The 26,898-nt window shown below is 36.6% G+C and overlaps 1 protein-coding gene across 1 annotated transcript in view; it reads left to right on the top strand.

Annotated features, from left to right (window-relative positions):
• MFSD14B (major facilitator superfamily domain containing 14B) overlaps positions 1-26,898 on the top strand; it is an 81,792-nt gene that overhangs the window by 25,061 nt on the left and 29,833 nt on the right. The window contains exons 2-3 of the mRNA XM_082656536.1: positions 7,109-7,204; positions 22,631-22,693. Of these exons, the coding sequence (XP_082512662.1) occupies positions 7,109-7,204; positions 22,631-22,693 (159 nt within the window). The remainder of the gene's footprint in view (positions 1-7,108; positions 7,205-22,630; positions 22,694-26,898) is intronic.

Raw genomic sequence — 26,898 nt, 5'->3', positions numbered from 1 at the left:
ATATTAAAAAAATAAAATCAGTGCTTACTGTTTCCTATGACGGGTAGTATACAGTCTTTTAAACAGAATGCTATGGACAATGCCTTTTATTTACCTATAAGCTAACTTTCAATATGCTAGGAAAATCATCACTGAGTTAAAAACTTCCTGCATTTAGCACCCTGGAGTACCCTACATGTGAGAGGAAGCTCAAAGACAAGTCTAGACCTACAACTGCTCTTGGCTTTTTCTATTTGAAGTTTATGTTTGAAAGAAATAGGTCTTAATCCATATGGATGCCTCATCATTAATCACACAGGCTTCCTTTCCTTCTATTGAAGAATGCCCTTTTGGGGTCCCTTACATGATTTCGAATATTCCACATGCTTATATATGTAAATGTATGTATATATACATTTTTCTTTAATTGTGGTAAAATACACATAATATAAAAATGGATAAAATGGTAAATTTTAAGTGTACAGTTCAGTAGTATTAACTATATTTGCATTGTTAATCGACAGAACATTTTCATCTTGCAAACCAAACTTATACCCATTAAACAACAATTTCCTCTTTCCTCCTACCCTGGCCTGTGGCTTTGGCATCCATCATTCTACCTTTTGTTTTTGTTTTTTTAAAAAAAATTATTTATTTTTTGGCTGCGTTGGGTCTTCACTGCTGCACACGGGCTTTCTCTAGTTGCAGCAAGCAGGGGCTACTCTTTGTTGCAGTGAGCGGGCTTCATTGCGGTGGCTTCACTTATTGCGGAGCACGGGCTCTAGGCACGTGGGCTTCAGTAGTGGTGGCTCACGGGCTTAGTTGCTCCGCAGCATGTGGGATCTTCCTGGACAAGGGCTTGAACCCGTGTCCCCTGCATTGACAGGTGGTTTCTTAACCACTGCGCCACCAGGGAAGTCTCATACCTTTTGTTTCTATGTGTTCTTCTACTTTAGATACCACATATTAGTGGAATCAAAAAGTATTTGTTTTTTTTTGTGACTGGTTTATTTCACTTAGCATAGTGTCCTCAAGGTTCATTCATGTTGTAACATGTTTCACATGCTTATATTTTAAGTCATTTGTCACCCACGTTCCCCTGCTTCCGAACACCACTGATACTGTGAAGTGTTGTGTGTTTTTTTGTAGTCTAGCGTTCAAAAAATGATTTCTCAGACATTTGTGTTTGCTCTTTCTAATCACAAATGTCTATAACATATAGTGACTACACAATCTACTCTTTTAAATAAGATAGTAAAAAATGATGTTTGTGATGAAGGGTAATCTCACACATTTTTCATTGAGTTATGTTTGGACTAAGGATGATATTGGAGAGTTACAAAAGAGACTCAAAAATAATCTTAAGAGTTTAAAATTAATCATGAGGGCAACGGGGTGGGGAGTTGTATCAGTTACTATTTGCTACATAAGAAACTACCCCAAAATTTAGTGGCTTAAAACAAATATTCTTTGGGTTAGCAGTTTGGGCTAGGCTCAGTGTGGGGTTCTTCACTGGATTTTTTTGGAGTTACTCATACTTCTTTAGTCATCTGCAGGCTTGATTGGAGTTGGATGATCTCAACTGGCCTTGCCCCTGTATCAGGCAGTTGGCAATGGCTATTCACTGGTTGGTCTGGAGGGCCTCATATGCTCTCATTCTCCTATGCCTAGATGGTATTTCTTCATGTGGTCTAGAAGGCCTCTGGAGGCCTATGTCAGAAGTCCGTGTTGTTACTTTACCTATCTGTTGGTTAGATCAAGTTATTAAACCACCCCAGATCTAGGGAAGTGGAGAAATAGACTGTACCTTTTGATGGAACTGACAGCACAGTCATGTTGTAGAAAGGTTTTGTGTACAGGAATGGGAGGAACCTATAGCTCATTTTTTGCAGTCTTCTACAGGAGTAATAGAATAAGATTTGTATTTTAGAATGATCACTCTGAGTGTAGTGTCAAGAAAGATTTGGAGGGGGCAGTGAAGAGGAGTCAAGGCAGGATCATCTGTGGGAGAGATGGTAATGTGAGTGTGTAAAAACATCATCACACACTTTTCATCCTCTGCTTCTAAACATCTCAAGATGTTCCATAGTGATTTATAAAGAGGCAAAATGGAGAGGGGAGACATTGAACTGATCCAGAGAGGCTGCACTAGATAATGTTCAACAAGAAATAATCAGTTAAGCTTTGATAAATACTTTCTAATTAGCTCATAATTTAAAGGAGAAGCCTGTGTCACTTTTTTCATTAGCATACTAGCCACCAAGAGCTTAGGAAGAATTGGAAGGAAAGCAGATTTATTTTTGTCACCATTTCATATCCAGTTGCCCACACAAAGTTCCCACCATACCAGGGCCCGGCTGTCATGCCACATTGGTATTTGCTAGGGATGAATGATAATTCAATTAAAGTAGTTTATGTAGAGGTGAAAGAAAGTGTTTGCATTTTAGAAGAGGTGTTTGTTAATTTAAACAATTTCTCACTGACAGATGTAAGCTTTTAATGTTTGAACAAAAGGTGGGTTGTCTATTTTTTGCAAGGTGTTAAAAATAGCATAATTATATAATGATATGTGCACACAGACAAAAGTGTGTACCTGTTTTTATATTTAATCAGCATTGCAGCCACATGGATCTCTTTTCCAGTGGTCTCCATAAATAGAGCTTGCCTGGGAAAGAAGCACTAAATCACAGAAATTGCAAATGAGAAATAGGGTGGCCCGCCTATGCTTTCTACTGTGGGTGGTTTTCAGAGGGTTTTTTTGTTTTGTTTTGTTTTTAATTCTTGTGTGCATGATGCTTGATAAACAAAATGATTTAAAAGGAATAGTTAGGCTATTTGTTGACATATTCACTCGCAGTTTGAGAGTAGTTTCTTTGCAGTGTGGGGTGGGTAACTATCAGAATTTCCACCCAAATAATTTGGAAATTATTAGTAAATGCATATAACCCATTTACTTTTTTAAAAGTTATTTTTGCCACCACTTCTGCTTTTGTTTTCATGCTGTGGATTTTAAAACAGATTACAGATATCTTCTTATTTCAAAATTTAATACATTAGCATGTGGCTCTAAGGTGTGAGGATATTTTAAAAAATCTTAACTTCAGTACCATTATTACAATGAGTATAAGTCTTGAGTATCATTTAATATTCCATTTTCAAATTTCCCTGACTGTGTTGATGAAAAATTAATCAGTCGATCTAAGAAAGAAATGGAAAATTTTGAGCCAAATTTGAGGATTATAACTGGGAAGAGCATCTCAGAAAACTCTGAGAACTGTTTGGCCCATCAGAAGTCAAGACACAGTTATATTAAGCTTTTTTGAGACAGAGCGTTGTCCATCAAATGACATATTATTGACAGTTCACACAATCCAGATCTGAGTGCCATGTGACACCTTATCAAGAAAAGAATGTTATCTTTAAGGAGTTGACTTAGGAGAATGTTGTTCTTCATGGTTGAGGGGAAATTTCTGCTGATGGGGAAGGTTTGGTTGATGCATAATGCAGATACACAATCCACAGTGGGGAGAGAGGGGGTGCCAAATGGCAGAGAAAATTTTTTATGTTTAAATTTTTCTTGTCTTGGCATAAAATACGAATTTTATTTCACAGTTGACTCAGTTTTTTTCCAGTTAGTTTGAGTCAAAACCCAAAGTGCACATATTGCTTTTGGTTAATATTTCTTAAATTTGTTTTAATCTATATACTGATGTAGTATATGGTTCCTCCCCCCCACCCCATACTGTTTCTTTGAGGAATATGGGTCATTTTTTTCTACATTCTGGGGTTTGCTGTTTAAAAGACCAGAGAAAAGACATCAGTCTCAGAAGAGCTCCTTCTTCTATATCATGTGTATTTTGTCGAGTGCTTGTTATATAGAGAGAAGAGCTATTTGGGATACATCTCTGAACAAAACAGACAAAAAATCCTTTTCCTTCATGGCATTTACATTCCCATTCCAGGGGAGGTAGACAATAAACAGAATGAAGTTTGTTAGACATCTTCTAGAAAACAATAGAGCATAACAAGGGAATAGGGACGTGTAGGACCAGTTGGATGTGTTAGATGTGTGGCCAAGTGCAGTAGGAGCTAGGGAGGGTGGAGCAGAGGAGTAACATCTGATTTACATTTAAATGGTTGCTCTGGCTGCCCTGCAGAGGGTGAAGGAGCTAGGATGGAAAGCTACTCTGTTATTGGCACAATTACAATGGCAGAGTTTCTGACTCCAGGGGCTGGAACAACTGATGCAGAAGGTCTCCTCACAGGCAGAGGCTGATGAGTTGCTACCATTTCCATTCACTATTCTATTGATAAAGAACTGATGAAACTGAAACCTCACAGCTCAGATGGGATTTGAACCCACAGGCTGGGATTCGAACCCAGACTTGAACCCACTGTCTTTTAATTGAGGTCACACACCTGGTCTCAGGATTTAATGATGCTCAGGTTCTTTATGTCTTGTCACAGAAAGAATTCAGTGAGAGACAAAGTGATAGGTAAGTAGATTTATTTAGAGAGATAACACATTCCATAGACAGAATGCAGTTGTCTTGGAAAGTCAGAGCGGCCTAGGGAGAAACACTGCACAGACAGAGTGTGGGCCATCTAAGAAGGCAAGAGGCCCTGAAATATGGGGTGGCTAGTTGTTAAGGGCTGGGTAATTTCATAGGCTAACGAGTGGGAGGATTATTCCAACTATTTTGGGAAAGTGATGGGGATTTCCAGGAATTGGGCCACGACCCACTTTTTGGCCTTTTGTGATTGGCCTCGGAACTGTCATGGCGCCTGTGGGTATGTCATTTAGCATGCTCATGTATTACAATGAGTGTATACTGAGATTCAAGGTCTAGTGGAAGTCGAATCTACCACCATCTTGGACCTAGTTGGTTCTAACTAGTTTATGCTGTATCCAAGGCTATGTCATTCTTTTAAAGGTTGTGCTCTACCCCCTTCCCTCCTTGTTTCAAAACATGGTTTGAAGGCTGGGTTATATTAAAGATCTTTTTTTTAGTTGTTTGATGCTTAATTGCTTCTTTTTCTTTTAAATTTTGTAAAATGCTTTCTGTTTTTCAAATGTCTTATTTAGTGACATTTAAAACTACTTATTATTAGACATTGCAAAAATCTAGAAATTTACAAGTTTGGATTTTTAATAACAATTGTTCTTGGCCCGTTTTGAAAATTTTCAAAACTACAAAAATTAAAAGAATAGTAAAATGAATAGTCATTCCCTTCATCTAAATTCAACAATTTAACAAAATTAAATTTTGTGACATTTGCTTTAGAAAGTATATATGTTCCTTTTTTTTTTTTTTTTGCCAAATCATTTGACAACAAGTTGCAGTAACATTAAGGCTGTTGCAGGAGAGATAGCGGGAGTGAGAGGATGGTCACCTCCTATCTCAGGCGAGTCCCTGGGACAGCCACCAAGTGTGGGTTCTTGGCTTTGCACAGGAAAGAATTCAAGAGCAAGCCATAGTAAAGTGAAAGAAAGTTTATTCAGGTAGAAACACACTCCATATACAGAGTGTGGACCATCTCAGAAGGTGAGAGAGGCACCAGGGTACGGGGTTGTCAGTTTTTATAGGGGTGGGTAATTTCATAGCCTAATGAGTGGGAGGAGTATTCCAGCTATTTTGGGGAAGGGATGGGGATTTCCAGGAATTGGGCCATTTCCCACTTGTCGACCTTTTATGGTCAGCCTTGGAACTGTTATGGCACCTGTGGGTGTGTCATTTAGTGTGCTGATGTGTTACAGTGAGCATATACTGAGGCTCAAGGTCTAGTGGAAGTCGACTTGTGCGCCATCTTGAACCTAGTTGGTTCTAACCAGTTTATCGTGTCCTCAGGCCATGTCATTCTTTTAAAGGTTGTGCCCTGCCCCCTTCCTGTCTCAATGCCAAATGATTATCTAATATATAGTACATATTGAAATTTTTTCCTCTTGTCTCCTTTTTATCCAGGATCCAGTTCAGTATCCCCCATTTGTTTTCTATGACTCTTGTTTCCTTTAATTTGTACAAGTCTCCTACCTTTACTTTGGTCTTTTATGACATTGACTTTTGTGTGTGTGTGTGTGGTACGTGGGCCTCTCACTGTTGTGGCCTCTCGCGTTGCGGAGCACAGGCTCCGGACGCGCAGGCTCAGTGGCCATGGCTCACGGGTCCAGCCACTTCGCAGCATGTGGGATCTTCCCGGACCAGGGCACGAACCCATGTCCCCTGCATCGGCAGGCGGACTCTCAACCACTGCGCCACCAGGGAAGCCCCGACATTGACATTTTTAAGGAGACCAGGCCAGTTGTCTTGTAGAATGTCTCACAATCTGAATTTGATCATTTCCTCATGATTAGATTCTAATTAAACCATGCAGATATGCTTTTACCTTTTGAAGTCTTAAAAATATAAGCTTAGGAATAATGGGGATTTTGCAAAGTCTTTTGTAAGTATCACTTCCAGTTATTACAAAATGCTAGTACAGCACTTGATTTTGTAAAAACCATTGGCACAGAGTCAAAGAACATTAAATTGAGTGGACTTTTAGGTTTTATCTCCAGAAGTCATAAACTGCAGAAAACTAGCAGAATAGGCACAGTTTTTCAAACAAAACAGAAACAGAAAGCTGGATTTTGACACCTTGAGGTATCAAAGTGTGTTTTCAGATTTGACCTAGTCCTTATTGTTCTTCCCCACCTCCTATAATTTTACGTCATCTGTGCTGCCCCTGAAGCTTTTGAGCATATCCCCTGCCTACCACTCTTGTGTAGCAAGGGAAACTTCAGGCTTAGGCCAAATTGCTAAGGAACACATAATTAATGTGTTCAGACAGAATATTCAGGTCCTGGAACTCCAGTCTCTTGAAGAAGCAGTTGATTTCCTACCAAAGTTCCAGTGATTTGCATTGATGGGACAAGTAGAAAGTCTCATCAATGGCACCTTCCATGATTAGGGAAGATGAAGAAATCAGAGATACCACAGAATTAAGTTTTATCTTAAATAATATAGGTAGGTCCTAAGTTTATTTTATACAGTTTGTGTGTGTGTGTGTGTGTATGTTAGATACCATTTTAGGATAATGAGTTTCTTATAGCTGTTTACTATTTTTCATAATAATTTCCTTCCTTTTTTAGCTACAAGGCTTTGGCCGACCAAGTGTACACCATGCTGCTCTTGTCATCTTCCTTGAATTCTTTGCATGGGGCCTATTGACAACTCCAATGTTAACTGTAAGTATTGCTGAACTAGGTCCTTGTTTATGAGAACAGAGACATTGTTAAGCATATGTCCCCAGAGCTATATGTCTAGGTATGTATTTGAGAGTAGCTCTTGACAATAATTTAAGACTGTTTACCATTGGGTTGTTTCCACTGTGTAGACTGTGAACCACCTGCAACTAAATACCTGCTTATTAAATATTCCTGGGTAGCAGGGCCACTCCCAGAATCTCGGGAGTGCTGTGAATGAACTACAGTCTGTATATCTAGGAAAATCTTTAAGAAGTCTTTAAGAAATTATTGCAAAGCTTTGTTGAAGTTTGTAACTTCCTTTGTATGGGTGTAATGACCTTTGACTTAAGAACATAGTAACAGGAGATTAGTAAGTACCGTTTAACAATGACAGTGATGAATGTAAGAATGCCCCGATTTCCGTTTTTGATAGCTGACCTACAGCCATTTCTTTGTAGAAGCCATTGAATTTCTTAGTAAGAACTTGGATGTTTGATATATAGTGTGGTTAGAGGGAAGGGAGATGCTGAAGAAAAGATTGGGGTGCAGATTTTAGGTGCCTAGTAACTACTTAACACTTAGTTTTAGTAAAGGTATTTTTTAATTGGCCTTACAGTTCAGTTGACTTAAATTGTTTTTTAAAAATCGTTGGTTAGGGCTTCCCTGGTGGCACTGTGGTTGAGAGTCCGCTTGCCGATGCAGGGGACATGGGTTCGTGCCCCGGTCTGGGAAGATCCCACATGCCGCAGAGCGGCTGGGCCCGTGAGCCGTGGCCGCTGAGCCTGCGCGTCCGGAGCCTGTGCTCCGCAACGGGAGAGGCCACAACAGTGAGGGGCCTGCGTACTGCAAAAAAAAAAAAAAAAAAATCTTTGGTTAACCCTTCCCAATCACCAGCCTTACCAGAGAATCCCTTTGGGTTCAGATAAACTTTGTTCCCAAGTTAGGTTTAGAAAATAGAGAACTTTAGAGGATGACTATTAGCCTTACATATGACTTTGCTATACCCTTTTTAAAGTTTTAAATTCTTTTGGCACAGTTAAAATTACATTTTGGATGGAACAGGTTAAAAAACTGCCTGTGTTTTTATCCTCTATTTTATTCTTTTTCATTGCATTTCCTTTTTCTTCATAATGCTTTACTGCAGGAGGTAACTGGTTATTAGTTAATGGGGGATGAGTGGTCTCCATTTTAAGTTTCACGAAATCCTGCGTGCTGTGTGAATCACAGTCTCTAGTGCCTAGGGCTGCCTGGAACACAGTTGATGCTCAACGTGTATTTTCTTTGAACAAATGTATGTGTTGTGGGCACACACATAATGTGTTGTCAAGTTATTGCTTCTCCAAGACATATTTTTAGTGTAAATATAGACACACCATGCTGCTCATTTTAATAAACTGTTATAATAATTTTTTTTTTTTTCCCCCGGTACGCGGGCCTCTCACTGTTGTGGCCTCTCCCATTGCGGAGCACAGGCTCCGGACGCGTAGGCTCAGCAGCCACGGCTCACGGGCCCAGCCGCTCCGCAGCATGTGGGATCTTCCCGGACCGGGGCACGAACCTGTGTCCCCTGCATCGGCAGGCGGACTCTCAACCACTGCGCCACCAGGGAAGCCCATATAAAAATAATTTTTCATTAATTTTTAATTTTTGGCCCTAGTTCTCTGAATTTTTCCCCACAGTTTCTTTAGCTTACAAAGTTAAGAGTTTCAAACTAGTATTTTTCTGATGCAACCCGTTGCCTATAATTGCTAAATGTAGAAGTAATTCTGTAATCATTCTTCATTTGGTAAGAATTCAAATTGAAATGAAGAATGTTGTAGTGTTTTTGATACCATGTGAGAAATTCTAAAACCTCCTTCCAGATGGTTAAAATTCTTGGGCCTTTTTGACCCTAGACCAGATTATCAGATCCCTTTTAAATTTAATTAATAAGTTAATGGACTAATAAATGTACCTTCTTCCTTCTTACTGCCCAAAGCAGATAATTTTCTTAGGGTTACTGTGTCCCTGTTAGACCCTGCAGTGCAGTCTTAGAAACCAGCTTAAGTGCTGCTTTACTGCCTCTTTGCAGTTTCTGAGCAATTTTGCTTCTTGCAAAGATTTGGTTAAAAAGAACATTTATGTGAGGAATACAGAGTTACTAGCTTCACTCTACAGTGTCATAGAAGAAGTGTTGTTGAGTTAATAGATGTGCTTATTCTCTTTCTCTAAGCTCTTGGTGTTGCTAAATTAAGCTAAATGTCCTTTACTTTCCTATCTCCCCCAGATTTTACACCACAGTTTAACTCTCTTTCTTTTTTGACATGGGGGGACTGGTTCACTCCTCCTTTTGAAAAGAAAGATCTCTTTTTTTCCCCCCTTGCTGTAGCTAGTGGGCAACACTCTGTCCTGTTTCCAAAGCAAGAAAATACAGTCTTGAGATGAGGATTTGGAAATATAAAACAGTACATACATATTCATATATTGTCCAATCTGATTATCTCTGCATCCTAGCATTCATTAGGACCCTCAGTTTGAAGTAGTGTAGAACAATTTCTTCTTCTTAGTCATTTTCTCTGAGATTTGTTGCCTGTCTCATGTGGCCATGTCATAGATTACAACTTTAGTTTGCTAATTAAGCACCATCAGAAAGGTCTCCACCCCTAATACACTGAAGCAAAACCACAAAGTTGGCCTTACACAGTGACCTTAACCTTCTAGTAGTACTATTAGTTCTTCGTACATAAAAATGACCTTTCTCTTGTCTTACATCCCTGCCTGACATTCTACCCTCTACTCAAAATGTGCATCCTTTTAGAGGGCCTGATCTCATTTTAATATAAATAAAGTAATCTGATTAAATTTATTTAAAAGTCTTTAGGTATATTTAAATAGAACACTTATTTCAATAAAGATATACTTAATATTCTTGTGAGTGAAGAATTTTAGTTTTGCAATTTGCAGATTTTCTTTTATAAGCTCACCTTCCTGGAATCCTGATAGAGATTCAAGGACTCAATATTCCTTACTATACCATCTTCTGTCTGTATGGTGATCTAATAATCCAAAGAATTCTCTTTAAACACTTCCCTGCTGCATTCAGTTTTCCTATCCCTTCTTACTTACTCTCAAAATATGTTTTCATTTAACAAACATATATTCTATCTCATCAGCCCCTTATTTGCTCCACAGTCCAGCGCTTCTGCTTCCTTTGCTTTAATCAGTGTTTCCTCTTGGGAGTTGAGGTGGATGGAATGGATAGAGCTGTTTGTCAGGCATTTTGGGCATAATACACAGGCACTTTGAGGCATGATTTGCTCTGCACATGAAAAGGAAGTAAGTTCTAACTATAGTCACATGGACACTGTTTGCTTTCTGGATTCATAAGATTTTCCAGGCTCATTTTTATGGTTTTGACAGGTTCCTAATAGTGTTTTGACCAAAGTACCCAGAACCTACCCTCTTGTGTGTCATATAATTATTAAAATAAGTAGCATTCACTAAAGGTATCCATAATATATGATGACAGTGTGTTAAATCTTTGCCTTCTTTTGCCAAGCTGACCGTTATGATATCATGAGTATTAATTAGACACAGTGACCTTTGTTTGGCATTTATTTCTGACCTATTTTTGTGTGTTGTATGTTGTAATCTGTAGCATGCTTTTATATCTATAAACTTGTGAATGCTTAAAAAAAACAATGCTGATTTCCAACTTACCTAATTAATACAGTTATAAGAAGAGTTGACATGGAAATACAAGGAAACTGTTGGTGGGTCTCTTCGGCTTAAAATTTGGTATATAAAATATTTAGTGTGCATTCTGTTTTTTTCATAGATTTTTTCAGCATTTTAATATGTCATTATATTGTCTGGCATCCATTGTATCTGACAGGAAGTCAGCTGTTAATAAGTATTATTGTTCTCTTGATGTCAGGGGGTCTGCAAACTATGGCCCACAGGCCTAATCTGGCCTACTGCGTGTTTTTATGTGGTCTGTATACTAAGAATGTTTTTTACATTTTTAAAAGGTTGGAAAATATCAAAAGAAGGTATTTGGTGACACATGAAAATTATATGAAATTCAAATGTAAAATTCTGTTGGACCATGACAATGCCCATTGAATGTGACAGCTTTTGTTCTACAATGGCAGAGTTGAGTAGTTGCACCACAGACAACCTTACCTGAAATATTTACTATGTACTGTATGTTCCTTTATGGAATAAGTCTGTCAGTCCCTGATGTAAACGGTAATTCATTCCCTTTTTCTTGCCGCTTTAGAGATTTTCTCTTTGTCTTTCAACAGTTTGACTATGCTATAATGTGTCTAGGTGTGGATCTTTCTGTGTTACATTTTTTTTGGCCATGCCCTGCAGTTTGTGGGATCTTAGTTCCCTGACCAGGGATTGAACTTGCCCCCTCGGCAATGAATGCTGAGTCCTAACCACTGGACTGCTAGGGAATTCCCTTTTTGTGTTACTTTTACTTGGGGTTTGTTTGGCTTCCGGGGTCTGTAGATTAACATTTTTAATCAAATTTGGGAAGTTTTTGGCCATTATATTTTTTAATATTTTTGCTCCCCTTTCTCTCCTTCTCTTTTGGGACTCTCATTATACTTCATAATGTTTCACAGGTCTTGGAAGCAAAGTTCATCTTTTTTTTTCCCTCAAAAATTACTGTCAGACTTTTGACTTTTGATATTACAGGAGGTCAACAAATTCTGTCCTAATAAAGCTGGACAAAACAGTCAAAAACAACCATTTCAGTGCTCTGGGATTCAAAGGCACACAACAAACTGAGAAGCATTTATTTATTAAGCTACTGAACTTCAGGCAAGAATAGTGAGTTTGCAGTTCTGAGCTATATCCTTTTGCTATAATTATAACTGTGAGTATAACAGTTTCTGAGTCCTGTGAATCCTTTTAGCAAATCTCTGAAATCCGTTCTATCATTGATGGACATTTGGGTTTACTGTGTTTGCCTATTACAAATACTGCTTTTGTGATATTTCTTGTATATGTCTTATCAGTTAAGGTGTAAACATTTTTTCTTGTTTCTTGTAATACATACTTAGGAGAAAAATTGGAGGGTTTTGTTCAATTTAGGTATATACTGCCAAAAGTTTTCCAGAGTGGTTGAATCAATTTACCCTCCAACAAGCCAGGCTCTACATCTTCACTCACAGTTGGTATTTCATTTTAGTCATTCTGATGGGTACAGTGTGGCCTTAATTTGCATCTTCCTAATGATCAATGAAGTTAACCCCCTTTATGTATATTTATTTGCCATGTGAATATCTGATCATATTTCTTTTCCCTCCTTGGATTGCCTTTTCACTCTCTTAATAATGTCTTTTTATGAACAGTAGTTCATAATCTTTACATAGTTCAGTTAACTGATGTTTTTCTTATGTTTGGTTGCTTTCTTAAAATCTTGCTAAAGAAACTTTCTTCTTCCCCAGAGCTTTATTGGTTTATTTTACACACACAGATCTACCATACATCTAGAAAAAAATCACTGTATTTTATAGTGGTCAAGATTCATTTTGGTTCATATATAGTTGAACCAGCATCATTTATTTAAAAAATCTTTCTTTCCCCACTGTATGTGTCAACTTTGTCATAAAGCAGGCAGCCATATTCATGTGGATTTGTTTCTAGGTTTTGTATTCTATTTGTGTATGTATCCTGTGTCGATACTATGCTGTGTTGATTTCCATAGCAATATCTTGATATCTTATATAACTTTCATAACTTGGTTCTTCTTTCTCAAGATTGCCTTGGCTATTGTAGGTCTTTTCTATATCCATATACATTTTGTAGTCAGCTCTTCAATATTCACAAAATATCTTGCTGGGAATTTTGATTGTGATTGCATTACTACAGATTAATTGAGGGAGAACTGACATCTTTACACTATTGAGTCTTCTAATCTACATGGTATATTCTCCTTTTATCCAGTCTTTAAAACTTTCTCTGAATAATGTTTTACATTTCTCAGTGCATGAATTTTTCACGAGATTTATTCCTAGGTATTTGGGTTTTGATGCTATAGTAAATAATGTAGTTTTAAAGGTTAATTTTCTAATTGTTGATGGTACATAAAACAATTTGTTTTTGTGTCCTGACCTTGTGTTTAGTAATTTTTCTAGATTCACTTATTAATCCTTATAGTTTATCTGTAGGTTTTATACACATTCATATCTTTTGTAAATAATGACAGTTTTTAACTCATTCCAATCCTTTTTATTTCTTTTTCTTTCTTTGTTGTATTGATTATGACATCCAGTGTAAGGTTGAATAGAAGCAGTCATAGCGGGTGTCCTTATCTCATAAATGATTTGATATTCTAAAATTCACCACTAAGTATGATGTTTGCTGTAGATTGTTTTTATAGACACTCGTTATCAGAGAAAGGAAGTTCCCTTCTGTTTCTGTTTTGCTTATTGTTATAATGAATGGGTGTTAACTTTTATCAGATGAAGTTTCTGCATATAACCAGACAATTAGATTTTCCCCTTTATTCTGGTAATGTGGTCAGTTATATTGATTTTTGAATATTAAGCCACCCTTGTATTCTTGTAGTAAATTCCACTGTTATGAGAAATATATAATTTTAAAAACCATCACTGGATATGATTTACTAGTATTTTGTTCGTGTCTTTGTAATTATGGGCACAATAGAGATTGGAGTGTAATTTTCTTTTCTTGTAATGTCCTCATCATGTTTTAGTATTAAGGTTTTGTTGGCCTTATAAAAATTAATTTGGAAAGGGTCTCCTCATTCTCTGGGAAAGTTTGAGTGAGATTGCTGATATTTCTTCTTTAAATGTTTGGAAGAATTTGGTGAGGCTGAAGTTTTTTGTTTTGTTTATTTTAGCAAAGATTTTTAATAACATTTCATTTTTTTAATGAGATGTGACTATTCAGATTATGTATATTTTCTAGTGTCTGTTTTGGTAAGTTCTGTTTTTCAAAGAATTTTTTCACTAAACATATAAGAGTCTAGTTTATTAGCAAAAAGTTCATAATATCTTCTTTCCTTTTTTTTTTTGCGGTACGCGGGCTTCTCACCGTTGTGGCCTCTCCCGTTGCGGAGCACAGACTTCAGACGCTCAGGCTCAGCGGTCATGGCTCACGGACCCAGCCGCTCCGCGGCATGTGGGATCTTCCCAGACCAGGGCACGAACCCGTGTCCCCTGCATCGGCAGGTGGACTCAACCACTGCGTCACCAGGGAAGCCCCTACTTTTTTTTAAAATTGAGGTCTAATTGATGTATAACATTAGTTTCAGGTTTACAACATAATGATTTGATGTTTGTATATATTGCAGAATGATCACCACAGTAAATCTAGTCAACTTCCATCACCATACATAGTTATAAATTTTGTGTGTGATGAGAACTTAATTTTAAGATATACCTGCTTAGCACTTTTCAAATATGCAATACAGTATTATTAACTAAAATCAGCATGCTGTACACTACATCTCTATGACTTATTTGTTTAGGGTTTTTTTTGTCTTTTTTATTATTAATTTTTATCCGAGTATAGTTGATTTACAATGTTGCATTAGTTTCTGCTGCACAGCAAAGTGAATCAGCTCAATGTATACATATATCCCTTCTTTTTTGGATTTCCTTCCCATTTAGGTCACCACAGAGCACGGAGTAGAGTTCCCTGTGCTATACAGTAGGTTCTCACTAGTTATCCATTTTATACATAGTAGTGTATATATGTCAATCCCAAGCTCCCAGTTCATCCCCCCTCCCCCCTTGGTATCCATAAATTTGTTCTCTACATCTGTTTCTGCTTTTCAATTAGGTCCATCTGTGCCATTTATCTAGATTCCACATATAAGCAATATCATACGATATTTGTCTTTCTCTTTCCGACTTACTTTACTCTGTATGACGGTCTCTAGGTCCATGACTTATGTGTTTTATAATTGGAAGTTTGTACCTTTTGACCCCCTTCATTAATTTGCCTACTCCCTGCCCCCTTGCCTCTGGCAGCCACAAATCTATGAGCTTGGTTTTTTGCTTTTGTTTTTTTAGATTCTACATATAGGTGAAATTATACAGTATTTGTCTTTCTCTGTCTGACTTATTTCACTTAGCATAATGCCCTCAAGTTCCTTCCATGTTGTCACCAAGATTCCATTCTTTTTTTTTTTTTTTTTTTGGCGGTACGCGGGGCCTCTCACTGTTGTGGCCTCTCCCGTTGCGGAGCATAGGCTCCAGACACGCAGGCTCAGCGGCCATGGCTCACGGGCCTAGCCGCTCCGCGGCATGTGGGATCTTCCTGGACTGGGGCACGAACCCGTGTCCCCTGCATCAGCAGGCAGACTCTCAACCACTGCGCCACCAGGGAAGCCCTCCATTCTTTTTTTATAGCCGACTAATTAATGTTCATATATATGTGTGTATATATACACACATACATACACAGCACATCTTCTTCATCCATTGATGACCATTTCAGTTGCTTCCATATCTTGCCTACTGTAAATAATGACGTGATGAACACAGAGGTGCATAAATCTTTTCAAATTAGTGTTTTTGTTTTCTTCAGCTAAATACCCAGAAGTGGAACTCCTGGATCATATGGTAGTCCAATTTTTTGAGGAACCTCCATACTGTCCTCCAGTAGTTGCTGCACCAATTTACATTCTCACCAACAGTGCACAAGGGTTCCCCTTTTCCCACATCCTCGCCAGCACTTGTTATTTCTTGTCTTTTTGATAATACCCATTCTAACAGGTGTTAGATGATATATCTCATTGTGGTTTTGATTTGCATTTCCCTGGTGATTAGTGATATTAAGCATCTTTCATGTACCTGTTGGCCATCAGTATGTCTTCTTTGGAAAAATGTCTGTTCAGATCTTCTGCCCATTTTTTAGTCACACTGTTCTGTTTTTTGCTATTGAGTTGTATGAGTTATTTATATATTTTGGATATTAACCTATTATAGGTACATGATTTGCACATATTTTCTCCTAGTTAGTAGGTTGCCTTTTCATTTTGTTGATGGTTTCCTTTGCTGTACGTAATCTTCATTCTTGTTATTAGTAATTTGTGTTTTTTCCCTTGGTTAATCTTATTGATAGTTTATCACTTTTACTAAGCTTTCAAAGAAGTTATTTTTGGCTTTGTTGATTTCCATTATTGAATGTTTGGATTTTATTTCATCGATTTCTCTTTTTTATTTTATTTATTTATTTATTTTTTTTGGCAGTACACGGCCCTCTCACTGTTGTGGCCTCTCCCGTTGCGGAGCACAGGTGCTGGACGCGCAGGCTCAGCGGCCATGGCTTACGGGCCCAGCCGCTCCACGGCATGTGGGATCTTCCTGGACCGGGGCACGAACCCATGTCCCCTGCATCGGCAGGTGGACTCTCAACCATTGCGCCACCAGGGAAGCCCCTGATTTCTCTTTTTTAAAACATTACCTCATTTCCTTATTTCTTTGGGTTGGATTTGCTGTTCTTTTCCTAGCTTCTTCATAAAGAAGCTTAGAACATTGATTTCAGCCCTTTTTTGGTTTTCAGTTACATGTATTTAAAACTAAATTCCTTTCAAGCATTAATATTGATATACATATAACTCATGAGGTTTAATTTATTATATCTTTATTATCATTTTGTTCATTCTTTTTTCTAATATTTCTTATAACTTCTTTGAATCACGGATTATTGGAAGTGTATTTTCTAATTTCTAAACATTTGGGATTTTTCTAGCTTGCGTTATTAGAGAACATATTGTGATGAATTGTTTCGGTTCTTTGAAATTTGTTGAAGTTTGCTTTATATTCTAGTATATGGTTAATTCTGATAAATGTTCCATGTGATCTAAAGAGAGCAAGTATTTTGTGGTTGGAATAGTGTTTTAAGTGTTAACTATTTTGAGTTAATTATGTTTGATGCCTTTTATATAATCACTGAAGTTTTTGTCTACCTGTTCTGCCATATGTTGAGAGAGATGTGTTTCTCTTCTACCTCCATTATTGTTGTGCAGCTAAATTATATATTTTTTAAACAATATAATACATTGTTATATTTTATACAGTCAGTATTCAGTTAGATTTACCCTATTGTATTTCCATTCTGGTGCTCTTCTTCCTCTTTCTATATTATCTTCTAATCAATTCTTGAAGACTTTCCTTACTTGTTTTGCTTTGTTTGGTGCTGGTCCTTGTGTAACACATTGTTTTTAATGCATGTGGCATCCTCTTGAAACTTTTGGAGGACACTTATACTTATTTTAAAGCTTTCTTCTGTTTCCTACCATGATTTGGTTATTTGGCAGTGAGGTAGGTTATCTTTTCCTTTCTATGTTCTTTTTTGTGCCTTCCAGTGTTTTTTTTCAACTTCTTTTGTTGAATTTTATACATATTTATATTTACAGATGAGGGGGTAGGTCAGGGATTGTGAAAACAAATGTCTTCTGGGGCTATGCAAGTGTAGTAAACGTGAGAAGTGGGGGTAAGAATGGGTTGGTGTTATCGGTGGAATACATGCTCTTTCTACTGCAGCAGCCACTATCTACTTAGCCAGTCGATGACATGGCAGTTCAGGCCCCATGTTTTGAAATCTTCTGACTTCCTATGAAATACTAGAAAACCATATGGAGTTTGGTGAAATTTCCTGAAATCTACACATGACAGCCAGCTCACTTTGGAAAATATGAGTCAGAAAGCATATCATTTTACCAATTTGCCACCCATGTTCTAGACACCTCAGGTAGCTTATAGAGTGTCATTCTCCAGCCCAGGTGGAAATCCCTGTTCTGTAGTACCGAATACAAGCACTGCTTGTAGGAGTTCTGGAAGTCTGGGTGCTCTGGGATTTCCTCTGTAGTGCTGAAGTAGTTTCTTAAGTGATTGTAAGGCTTTGTGGCACTCTTGGCAGCCATAAGTGACCTGGGAAACTAAGTTTTGAATCCCACCCCCATTCAATTCTGCACGTATCCCACTTACAAGCCCCACTTCAGAGAACTATGCTTGTGATTGTTATCTTGGGGACAAATATAGAGGTCAGCAGCTTTGAGAGCAAGATAGCAGGGGCTTATTTTGTAACCTTTTAATGACCTATTCAGTTATGGATGTTCTTCCTCCTCCTCCAGTTCTGTTTTTTTGTTTTTTCCTTGGATTCTGAAAAATTTACTTCAAAGATCTTTTTCACCTTAACATGTGACTATTTTCTTCAACTCGTTTAGGGTTCATTTTCAGCGTTTTCCTATCTGCTCTGTATCATCCAGAAGTGTTTCACTATTCTTCCAAGTAAATAGTGAATGCTATAAATTGATTTCATATTTTTTCTGTCATATCAGTGATACTTTAGGTAGAAGTGGAGAAGAACAGCTGTATATGTGTGTATGTTTGAATGTAATATATATACACACACAGATATTTATTAGCTTCATTGTACTGGAAGTCAATTCAGTTCTCTGAAGTTTCTAAATTTCTTTTTTAAGTGATAAGCAAATGCCATTGTATTTTATGTTTACTGTATTCCTTCTCAAGAAAAAAGATAATATCTTTCTTGAAGTTTTTAGTATAGAAAGATATTTAAAATGAAAGCTTTGATCTTATCTGAGATATTTAATATACTTTTTATCATTAGGTTTACTTTATTATGGTAACAGTTATTGTCTTTTGTAGTAAAATTATATACTTTATTTTAATTTTTTTGAATTTATCATAAGTTTGGAACGTTGCTGTTTTCAGCTGCTTTATTTTGTGAAGGTTTAGTCCTTAGCTTTGTAAAAAAAAATTTATTGACTTGTTTTGTTTTACGTACTTGTTTAATAAAACTTTACTATTTCTTTTTTTTTAAATAGGAAAAAGTAGGAAAGTTTTAAAAAGCACAGATTGAAAATTTTTAGAGGAACTTCCTGCATCATGGCTCTATTACCCAGAAACAGTCTCTCGTACTGCCAGAAATTCCATTAGATCTTTATTTTAATGTGCAGTTCAGTAAATCCAAGTTCTGTCATTCATACATGGATATGGTTTTGCCAAATTAAAGAGGTTATCTCTTATTCCTAGATTGCATCACCTGCATAAGTGAATGCATGTTTGGGTCATGTTGAGTGTAGAATTGTTTTAGGGGAGGTCAGAGGTCTGGAGGGTGAGGACGAAGCAGGGGGCAGCAGAGGAGAAGCATTGCTGCCCCTTTGACAGAATGAAGACAGCTCTGAAGTTATTGGTGTAGTGTTCACCAGCACTACCCCAACCCTATTGTTTCCCACTGGCAAAAACTGTGAAGAAATCCATGGGCAAAGGGGAGTTAGAAAAATATCTGTAAGCTCTCAGCCTTGGTCTGACAGAGTATAATAGGGAAAAAGTGGGGCTAAGACAATGGATAAATAACTGGCACACCCAGGATCAGAGAAACTTTATTTAAAATATACTGACTCTGGTGTTTTGCTATTGTACCATATTTCGGTGGTGCATATGACAAATTATTAAACAGTTCTAATATTGATTTGTATTCCTTTTTCTTTAAAGAAAATTTCTGTATCTCTGTATCCTGTGAAATTTGTTATTTAAGGAAGATTTTTCTGAAAACTTTGATGATTTTCTGCTTGAGATATTTGGTGTCCTTCATTTACTTTTCTGTTTTTTCAGTACAGGAAGTAGAGTTCAAATGCCACTAGCTTAGATGACACATTTTTTCTAAACCTTAAAAATTATGTGTTAGGAGATAGATTGGAAGTAATTTTTCTATGGATACATTTTAATTTCATTTTTTGAAGAACCTGTGGAGATAAACTGTCTAAAGTTAGAATACAGTTGCTCTATCCTGCCCCCCTTTTTTATAATTCATAGGACTTCAGGTGCATAGAATTAGATTAATCATAACTCTTTTTTCATGATACATAGATTTCATTGTTTCACTCATGGAATGAAACATTCATCCCCCCTTATTTTATGTTTTATCCTTCTTTGTTTTTAAAATTTATTTCTATAACATATTTTTTAAGGATGTTTGGAACACCTGTGAACCCATGCTTAACCCAACAACAATTTATTTCTATCTGTGTCCTCTTTGCCTACTCTTTCCCTGCCTCCCCCACAAAGACAACCACAATTCTGAATTTATTTATTTATCATTTACTTGATTATTTTCTAGTTCTAGCTCACATTATTATATGTATACACACACAAAGATATATCTATGTTATTTAATTCTGACTATTTTTGAACTTCTAAAAAAGAGTATATAACATGTATAATGTTCTGTTGTCTTCTGGGACTTCAAGCTTTTTTTTCTATTATGTACTTTTAACACAAGTTATTTTTCTGTTCTCCTGGTAGTGAACATTTGTTTCCAGTTGTTCCATTGTCTATACAGTGCTGCTATAAACATTCTTGTACATGTCCTGGCGTTCACATGCTTGATTTTCTTTGGTGGTTAAACACTGCTGGATCATAGGTATTCAAAAGTTCAGTTTAACCAGATTTTGCTAAATTGTTTTGCAAAGTGATTATACTAATTTAGATTTCTACCAGCAATGTATAAGAGATCCTGTGGTTCCAAATGCTGTGGTTCAGTTTCTGTCTAAAATTTGGTTTTAGAGTGGTGTACTTTTTGCCTTTTAACTGGTGTATTAAGTCTACGTGAATTCAGTTACCTCATTATTTTGTTCTGTGTACCACAGTTCTCAATTGTCATTTTATTCCTTTTTGCCTTCTTTTGCATTGAATAGTTAGGTTAATTTTTCTCCTATTATATTAGAAGTATTCTACTCTATTCCTGTCATTTTTGGTTACCATGGCATTACATGCAAACTTATCAAAGTCTAATAATATCTTTACTCTCATCTAGGATAATATTAGCATAAATGAGGTAAATGAATTTAACGCTTTATAGTCATTTACCTCATTTATGCTAATATTATTAAGTATTTTAATTCTGTATAATTGAAAATAAAACCTATAAGACCCATTATTTTTGTTTTGTAGCATCCCTGTTCATTTATATTTACCATTTTCTTTGCTCTTTATTCTGTTTTGCATCTTGAACCTTAATTACATCTGGATTATTTTCCTTCTCCTGGAAGTATATTTTTTATATTTTATTAATTGGGGTCTATAAGTTAGTAAACTCATTACTGTAAGTTAGTAACCTAGTTTTTGCTAGGTCAAAAATGTTATATTTGCCTTTGTCCTCAAAGGACATTTTAACTGGGTATAGAATTTTAGATTGGCATTTGTTTTGTTTTTCTCATTATATTGATGATAGAATAGCATGCTCCTTGTCTGGGTTCAGTTGTTACAATTATGAAACAGTCTAACTGTTGTTCTTTTGAAAGCAATCTGTATTTCTCTGGCTGTTTATAGGTATTTTTCTTTGGTTCTCTATAATTTTAATTGTGAATGTGGATTTCTTTTTATACTGCTTAAAAGTTGTTAGGCTGCTTTAATCTCTGCATTGATGTCTGTCATTGGTTCTAGTACATTCTCAGCCATTGGCTCCTGAAATATTGTCTCTGCCTCATTCTCATTACTGGACAAGTTTAATTGTCAGACTTTCTTACTGGACCCTCTGTGTTTCTTACTTTTTCTCTTATATTCTGTCTTTTTGTCTCTCTATGCTGCATTCTGGATGACTTCTTTTGACCAACTTTTCGGTTCAGTTATTCTCTTTAAGCTGTGTCTAATCTTGTTAAACATATCCATTGAGTTTCTAATTTAAAGTTAATGCATTTTTTCTCTTCTAGGATTTCTTTTTGTTCTTTTAATCTGCTACAAAGTTTCAAGCTTGTTTTATATATCTTGCAACAAAGTAATAAACATGCTAATTTTAAAGTCTGTTGAGTAATCCCAAAATGTGAGGTCTTTGAGAGTCTGTTTCTGTTTTGTAGTTTTGTTTGCTTGTTGCTGTTCATGATGTCTTATTTACTTTTGTATCTGATTACCTTTGATTATGTGCTTGTCATTATATTTGAAAAATACACATACGGTTGATTTGAAGCCGAGGTGATGACCTTTTCAGAAATGATTTTAGATATTTTTCTTCCTAGACATCTGGAGGTGCTACCAGTCTGGATCACTGTAATCCAATTTAAAGGTTTGAGGTTTCCTGGACTTCGTAGGTGACATGAAGCTGGGCTGCAGGTTCATACCTGAGTTTGTATAGCTGCTTGTAGTACATACTTAAAATTGTAGGTGGTTGAGGGGGTAGCCAATTTAACAGTTTATTTTTGCTACAAATGCTTTTGTAGCAAAAGCAGCTGAATGTTGGGCATAACCTTTTTAGGTTACTGCTTTATTTAGATTTCTGCCTCACTATCTTGTTACCTTTTCATAAGTCATTGTTACCTAAATTTTTTTCATTCCAGGGTTTATTTTGTTTACCTAGTCTGCCATTAACAGAGGCAGAAATCATTTCCTTTAATTTGCTTTTGAATTTTTCTTGATGTTTGTTTGCTTTTTGTAGGTTCTGCATGAAACATTTCCTCAACACACATTCCTCATGAATGGTCTCATTCAAGGTGTAAAGGTAAGAACAATTTCTGTGTGGTTCACAGTGAACCAAAGCCAGGAACCCTTAGTAGTTTAACTCTGGAAGTTTAAACGGAACATAGGGAAATGGTTACCATTAGTAAATTCTATAAATCAAAATTTTAGCTGGATTATCAAAGTCAAAATAAAATATAACCCAAATCCATAAGACACTGGTAAGAACAGTACTTTATTTTTATTAGCATGTACAGAGCAGTATATGAAGGGTATAATTATGTGAACTTTTTTGTTTGTTTGTTTGTTTTTGTTTTTGTTTTTGCGGTACGCGGGCCTCTCACTGCTGTGGCCTCTCCCGTTGTGGAGCACAGGCTCCGGACGCGCAGGCTCAGCGGCCATGGCTCACGGGCCCAGCTGCTCCATGGCATGTGGGATCTTCCCGGACCGGGGCACGAACCCGTGTCCCCTGCATCAGCAGGCGGACTCTCAACCACTGCGCCATCAGGGAAGCCCTATGTGAACTTTTAATTGCTGTATCAACAGAATAAAATGGGCAAGTATTAATATCTTCTTTTGAGATAGACTTTGAGATTGAAGAAGAGGAGCAATCAGGATTTAGTTGTATATATAGTCTTTCGGCAAGGCTGGTGTTTTAGCCATAACTTTCTGAGCTCTCAACTACTTGACTTAATTAGGCTTAATTCATTGTTTAAATTTAATGTGATATTTGTCAGAAAAGCTTATAAATAAGGGTTAAAATATGATGTTATGTTCCGGTCGCAATTTGTAGTAAAGTATATGGGTATAGCATGTAATTTGTCCTTTTCAACTTAGATAGTATCAACCTACTTAATTTTACTTTGTGCTGAACAGCACACTTAAAATTATACCCTAGTAATTTGCTGAATTCATAGCTTTGAGCAGCATTAATTGTCATTAATACTATTTATTCTCTGCCTAGTAATTTGCTGAATTCATAGCTTTGAGCAGCATTAATTTCATTAATACTATTTATTCTCTGCCTATTTTCAAAAAGCATTTTGAGAATGCTTACAATAATCACATAAGTAAACCAGGGCAATTTAAACAAAGTAAAACAAGAACTTTTTAATACTCATTGAGCGGAGGAATATTATCAAGAATCTGATGTGTGTTCATTTAAGCACCAGTTTGTGAGCAGTTTTTAACTACATGATAAAAAGAAAAACTAAATAAATGAGAGAGGGCATTGATTAAAAATACAACATAAGCTTATCCTTACAGTAGATTCTTGTGGAAGTTACCATGAATCTTTTTCTTTTGTCTTGTGGAGCTAATAAAATGTGTTTTAGTCTGGTTCTGCTAAATAAAACCAGTTAGGTCTGCACCCTAAAGTCAAGTGGCATGCTTATTACACTTTCACTTAGAGACATCCACAATATTATTCTAAAAAACCATAGAACAAAAAGTATTTGATTCAAGGGTGTGGACAAGAATTTATTTAACCTTCAATGACTATTGAACTTCAATTTATTGAACTTAAGTAAGGAGTTATATACTTTAATAATTGGCTATTGTTTCTGGGGTGGGGATATAATAAGAGAACCCAACAGCAAAGCACAGCTCTATTAAGATATCCTAATATGGATATGCGCACAGTGGCATGAATATGGCTTTGGATTGCTTTAACATTAAATCTCTGTCTACATCTTATTAACTGTTACCTTAGTCATATAATTTAATCTCCCCTTCATTATGAAGTAATGAGAAAAACAAAAAAAACCTCTAGTAGGGTGATTATGAGGATTAAATGAGCTAGTAGATGTAAAGCTATTAGCATAGTACATTCATTCATGTGCTAAATACTCAGTAAATTTTGCAAAGAAGAGTACATAAAAAGCAAAAACTATTAGAAGGAAATCTTGGTGACCATTTTTCTTACCAGTTTGGGGAAAGATTTTCTTTTTTTAGAAAAAGAATTCATAAAGGAAAAAATTGAGTCATTTACATCAATATTTTAACTTTAGTAAGTCAAAGCCACCATCATCAAACTGAAAATACAAATGACAAAATGTTATTGGTAATAGAAGGAGGAATACATAAAAGCACTCACAAAGTAAAACCATAGGAAAATGACTGATGTCCCAGAAGGGCAAAGAAGGGTGTAACTTGGCAGTTTACAAAAGATGTCAGTGTGAAAATAAGTTTATCACTAATAAGCAGTAAGTCCCAAATTAAATGAGATAATATTTTTACATACTGGAAGAAATTTTAAACTGACAAGAACTACTTCAGTTTGTGGTAAATTGGGTCCCCGTGCACTGTTGATGACAGGATAAATATAGCTCTTCTGTAAGGCAGTATTTTAAGAGTTAAAAATATTCACATATTTTAACAAAGTAATTCCATTTCTAGAAAGTTGTTCTTATCAAATAGAGTTATTCAGAGGTTTGGGTAAAGGGCTATTTGTAATAGTAAACATAGAAACTTTTTAAATGCCTTAAAATTAAAAGAATAAATATGTTGTGGGGGCTTCCCTGGTGGTGCAGTGGTTGAGAGTCCGCCTGCCGATGCAGGGGACACGGGTTTGTGCCCCGGTCCGGGAAGATCCCACATGCCGCAGAGCGGCTGGGCCCATGATCCATGGCTGCTGAGCCTGCGCGTCCGGAGCCTGTGCTCCGCAATGGGAGAGGCCACAACAGTGAGAGGCCCACGTACCGCAAAAACAAAAACAAAAAAAAAGTTGTGGTATAGCCATATAATGTAATACAGGCATATAAAGAACATGTTTTTGAAGAACACCATGTAATGTGTGAAACAAAAAGAATATACAACTATACAGTATGGTTTCAAGTGTGTTTTAACCAAAATAAATGTAAATAAGCAGGGGGAAAAAATGATTTCAAACCTGAAATTTGAAAGTATGTGGATTTATGGATGATTTTTAATTTTCTTCTTTATGTATTTTGTTTATCTTTGTAGATTTTCTACAGTTAACTTTTACTTTTTAAGTTTACTGTCATAATGCATGGAAGAGAAGGTTTAGATTTGGGGTGAGCATCAATTAAGGATGCAAGAGTAACCAGTTCTGTTTTGTGAATTCTCCAGTTTTAGTTTTGGAGTTGTTTGTTTGTTTTTGTTTTTGGTTATTTCAGCAGCTTTATTGAGATATAATTCACCTATCATGCAAGTCACCCACTTAAAATGTACATTCAGTGGTTTTTAATATATTCACAAAGTTGTGCAGCCATCAGCACACAATTTTAGAACATTTTCATTGCCCCTGAAAGAAATCCTGTACTGATTAGTAGTCATTTCTCATTTCCCCCTAACCTCTTCAGTGTTAAGCAAGCACAAGTCTACCTTCTGTCTCTATAGATTTGTCTCTTCTGAACATTTCATGTAAATAGAGTCATACAGTATGTTCTTTTGTGACTGGCTTCCCTCACTTATAATGTTTTCAAGGTTCACCTGTGTTGTAGCACATAGTAGTACTTCATTCTTTTTATGGCCAAATAATATTTTACTGTATGGATATACCACAGTTTATCCATTTATCAGTTGATAGACATTTGGGGTTGTTTCTAGTTTTTTGTTTGTTTGTTTTTGCGGTATGCGGGCCTCTCACTGCTGTGGCCTCTCCCGTTGCGGAGCACAGGCTCCGGACGCGCAGGCTCAGCGGCCATGGCTTACGGGCCCAGCCACTCCGTGGCATGTGGGATCTTCCCAGACCGGGGCACGAACCTGTGTCCCCTGCATCAGCAGGCGGACTCTCAACCACTGCGCCACCAGGGAAGTCCTGTTTCTAGTTTTTGATTATTGTGACTAATGCTGCTGTGAACATTTGTGTACAGGTTTTCATGTGGACATATGTTTTCACTTCATCCTAGGTACATGCTTAGGAGTAGAAATGCTGGGTTATATGGTAACTTGAGTTTTTTTTAAATTATGTTTTTAAATTAACTTCTTTCTTAACCCTGTTTCTGGCAAGTAATATATGTTCCTCATCTCCTAGACTTCTGACAGATGGGTGGCTGAAGCCATGGACAACAATTTCTTTTATCTCTACACTTACTCCCTTGGTGGTATCGTCAGACTTACTCACTTTCAACTCTCAAATAAATATCTTCCTCGACCTTGGGCCAGAACTTCAGACTTGTCTATCCAGTTGCCTAATTGACATCTCTATTTCCTTGCCTAATAAGTATCTCAAAGTTAACAGCTCCAAAACTAAGATCCTGGTCTTCCCCTCCAGCCTGACCAACC

The sequence above is a fragment of the Grampus griseus genome, assembly GCF_964374135.1.
Source record: "Grampus griseus genome assembly, chromosome: 6".
Taxonomy (NCBI): domain Eukaryota; kingdom Metazoa; phylum Chordata; class Mammalia; order Artiodactyla; family Delphinidae; genus Grampus; species Grampus griseus.
This window is presented reverse-complemented; position numbering and strand designations above follow the sequence as displayed.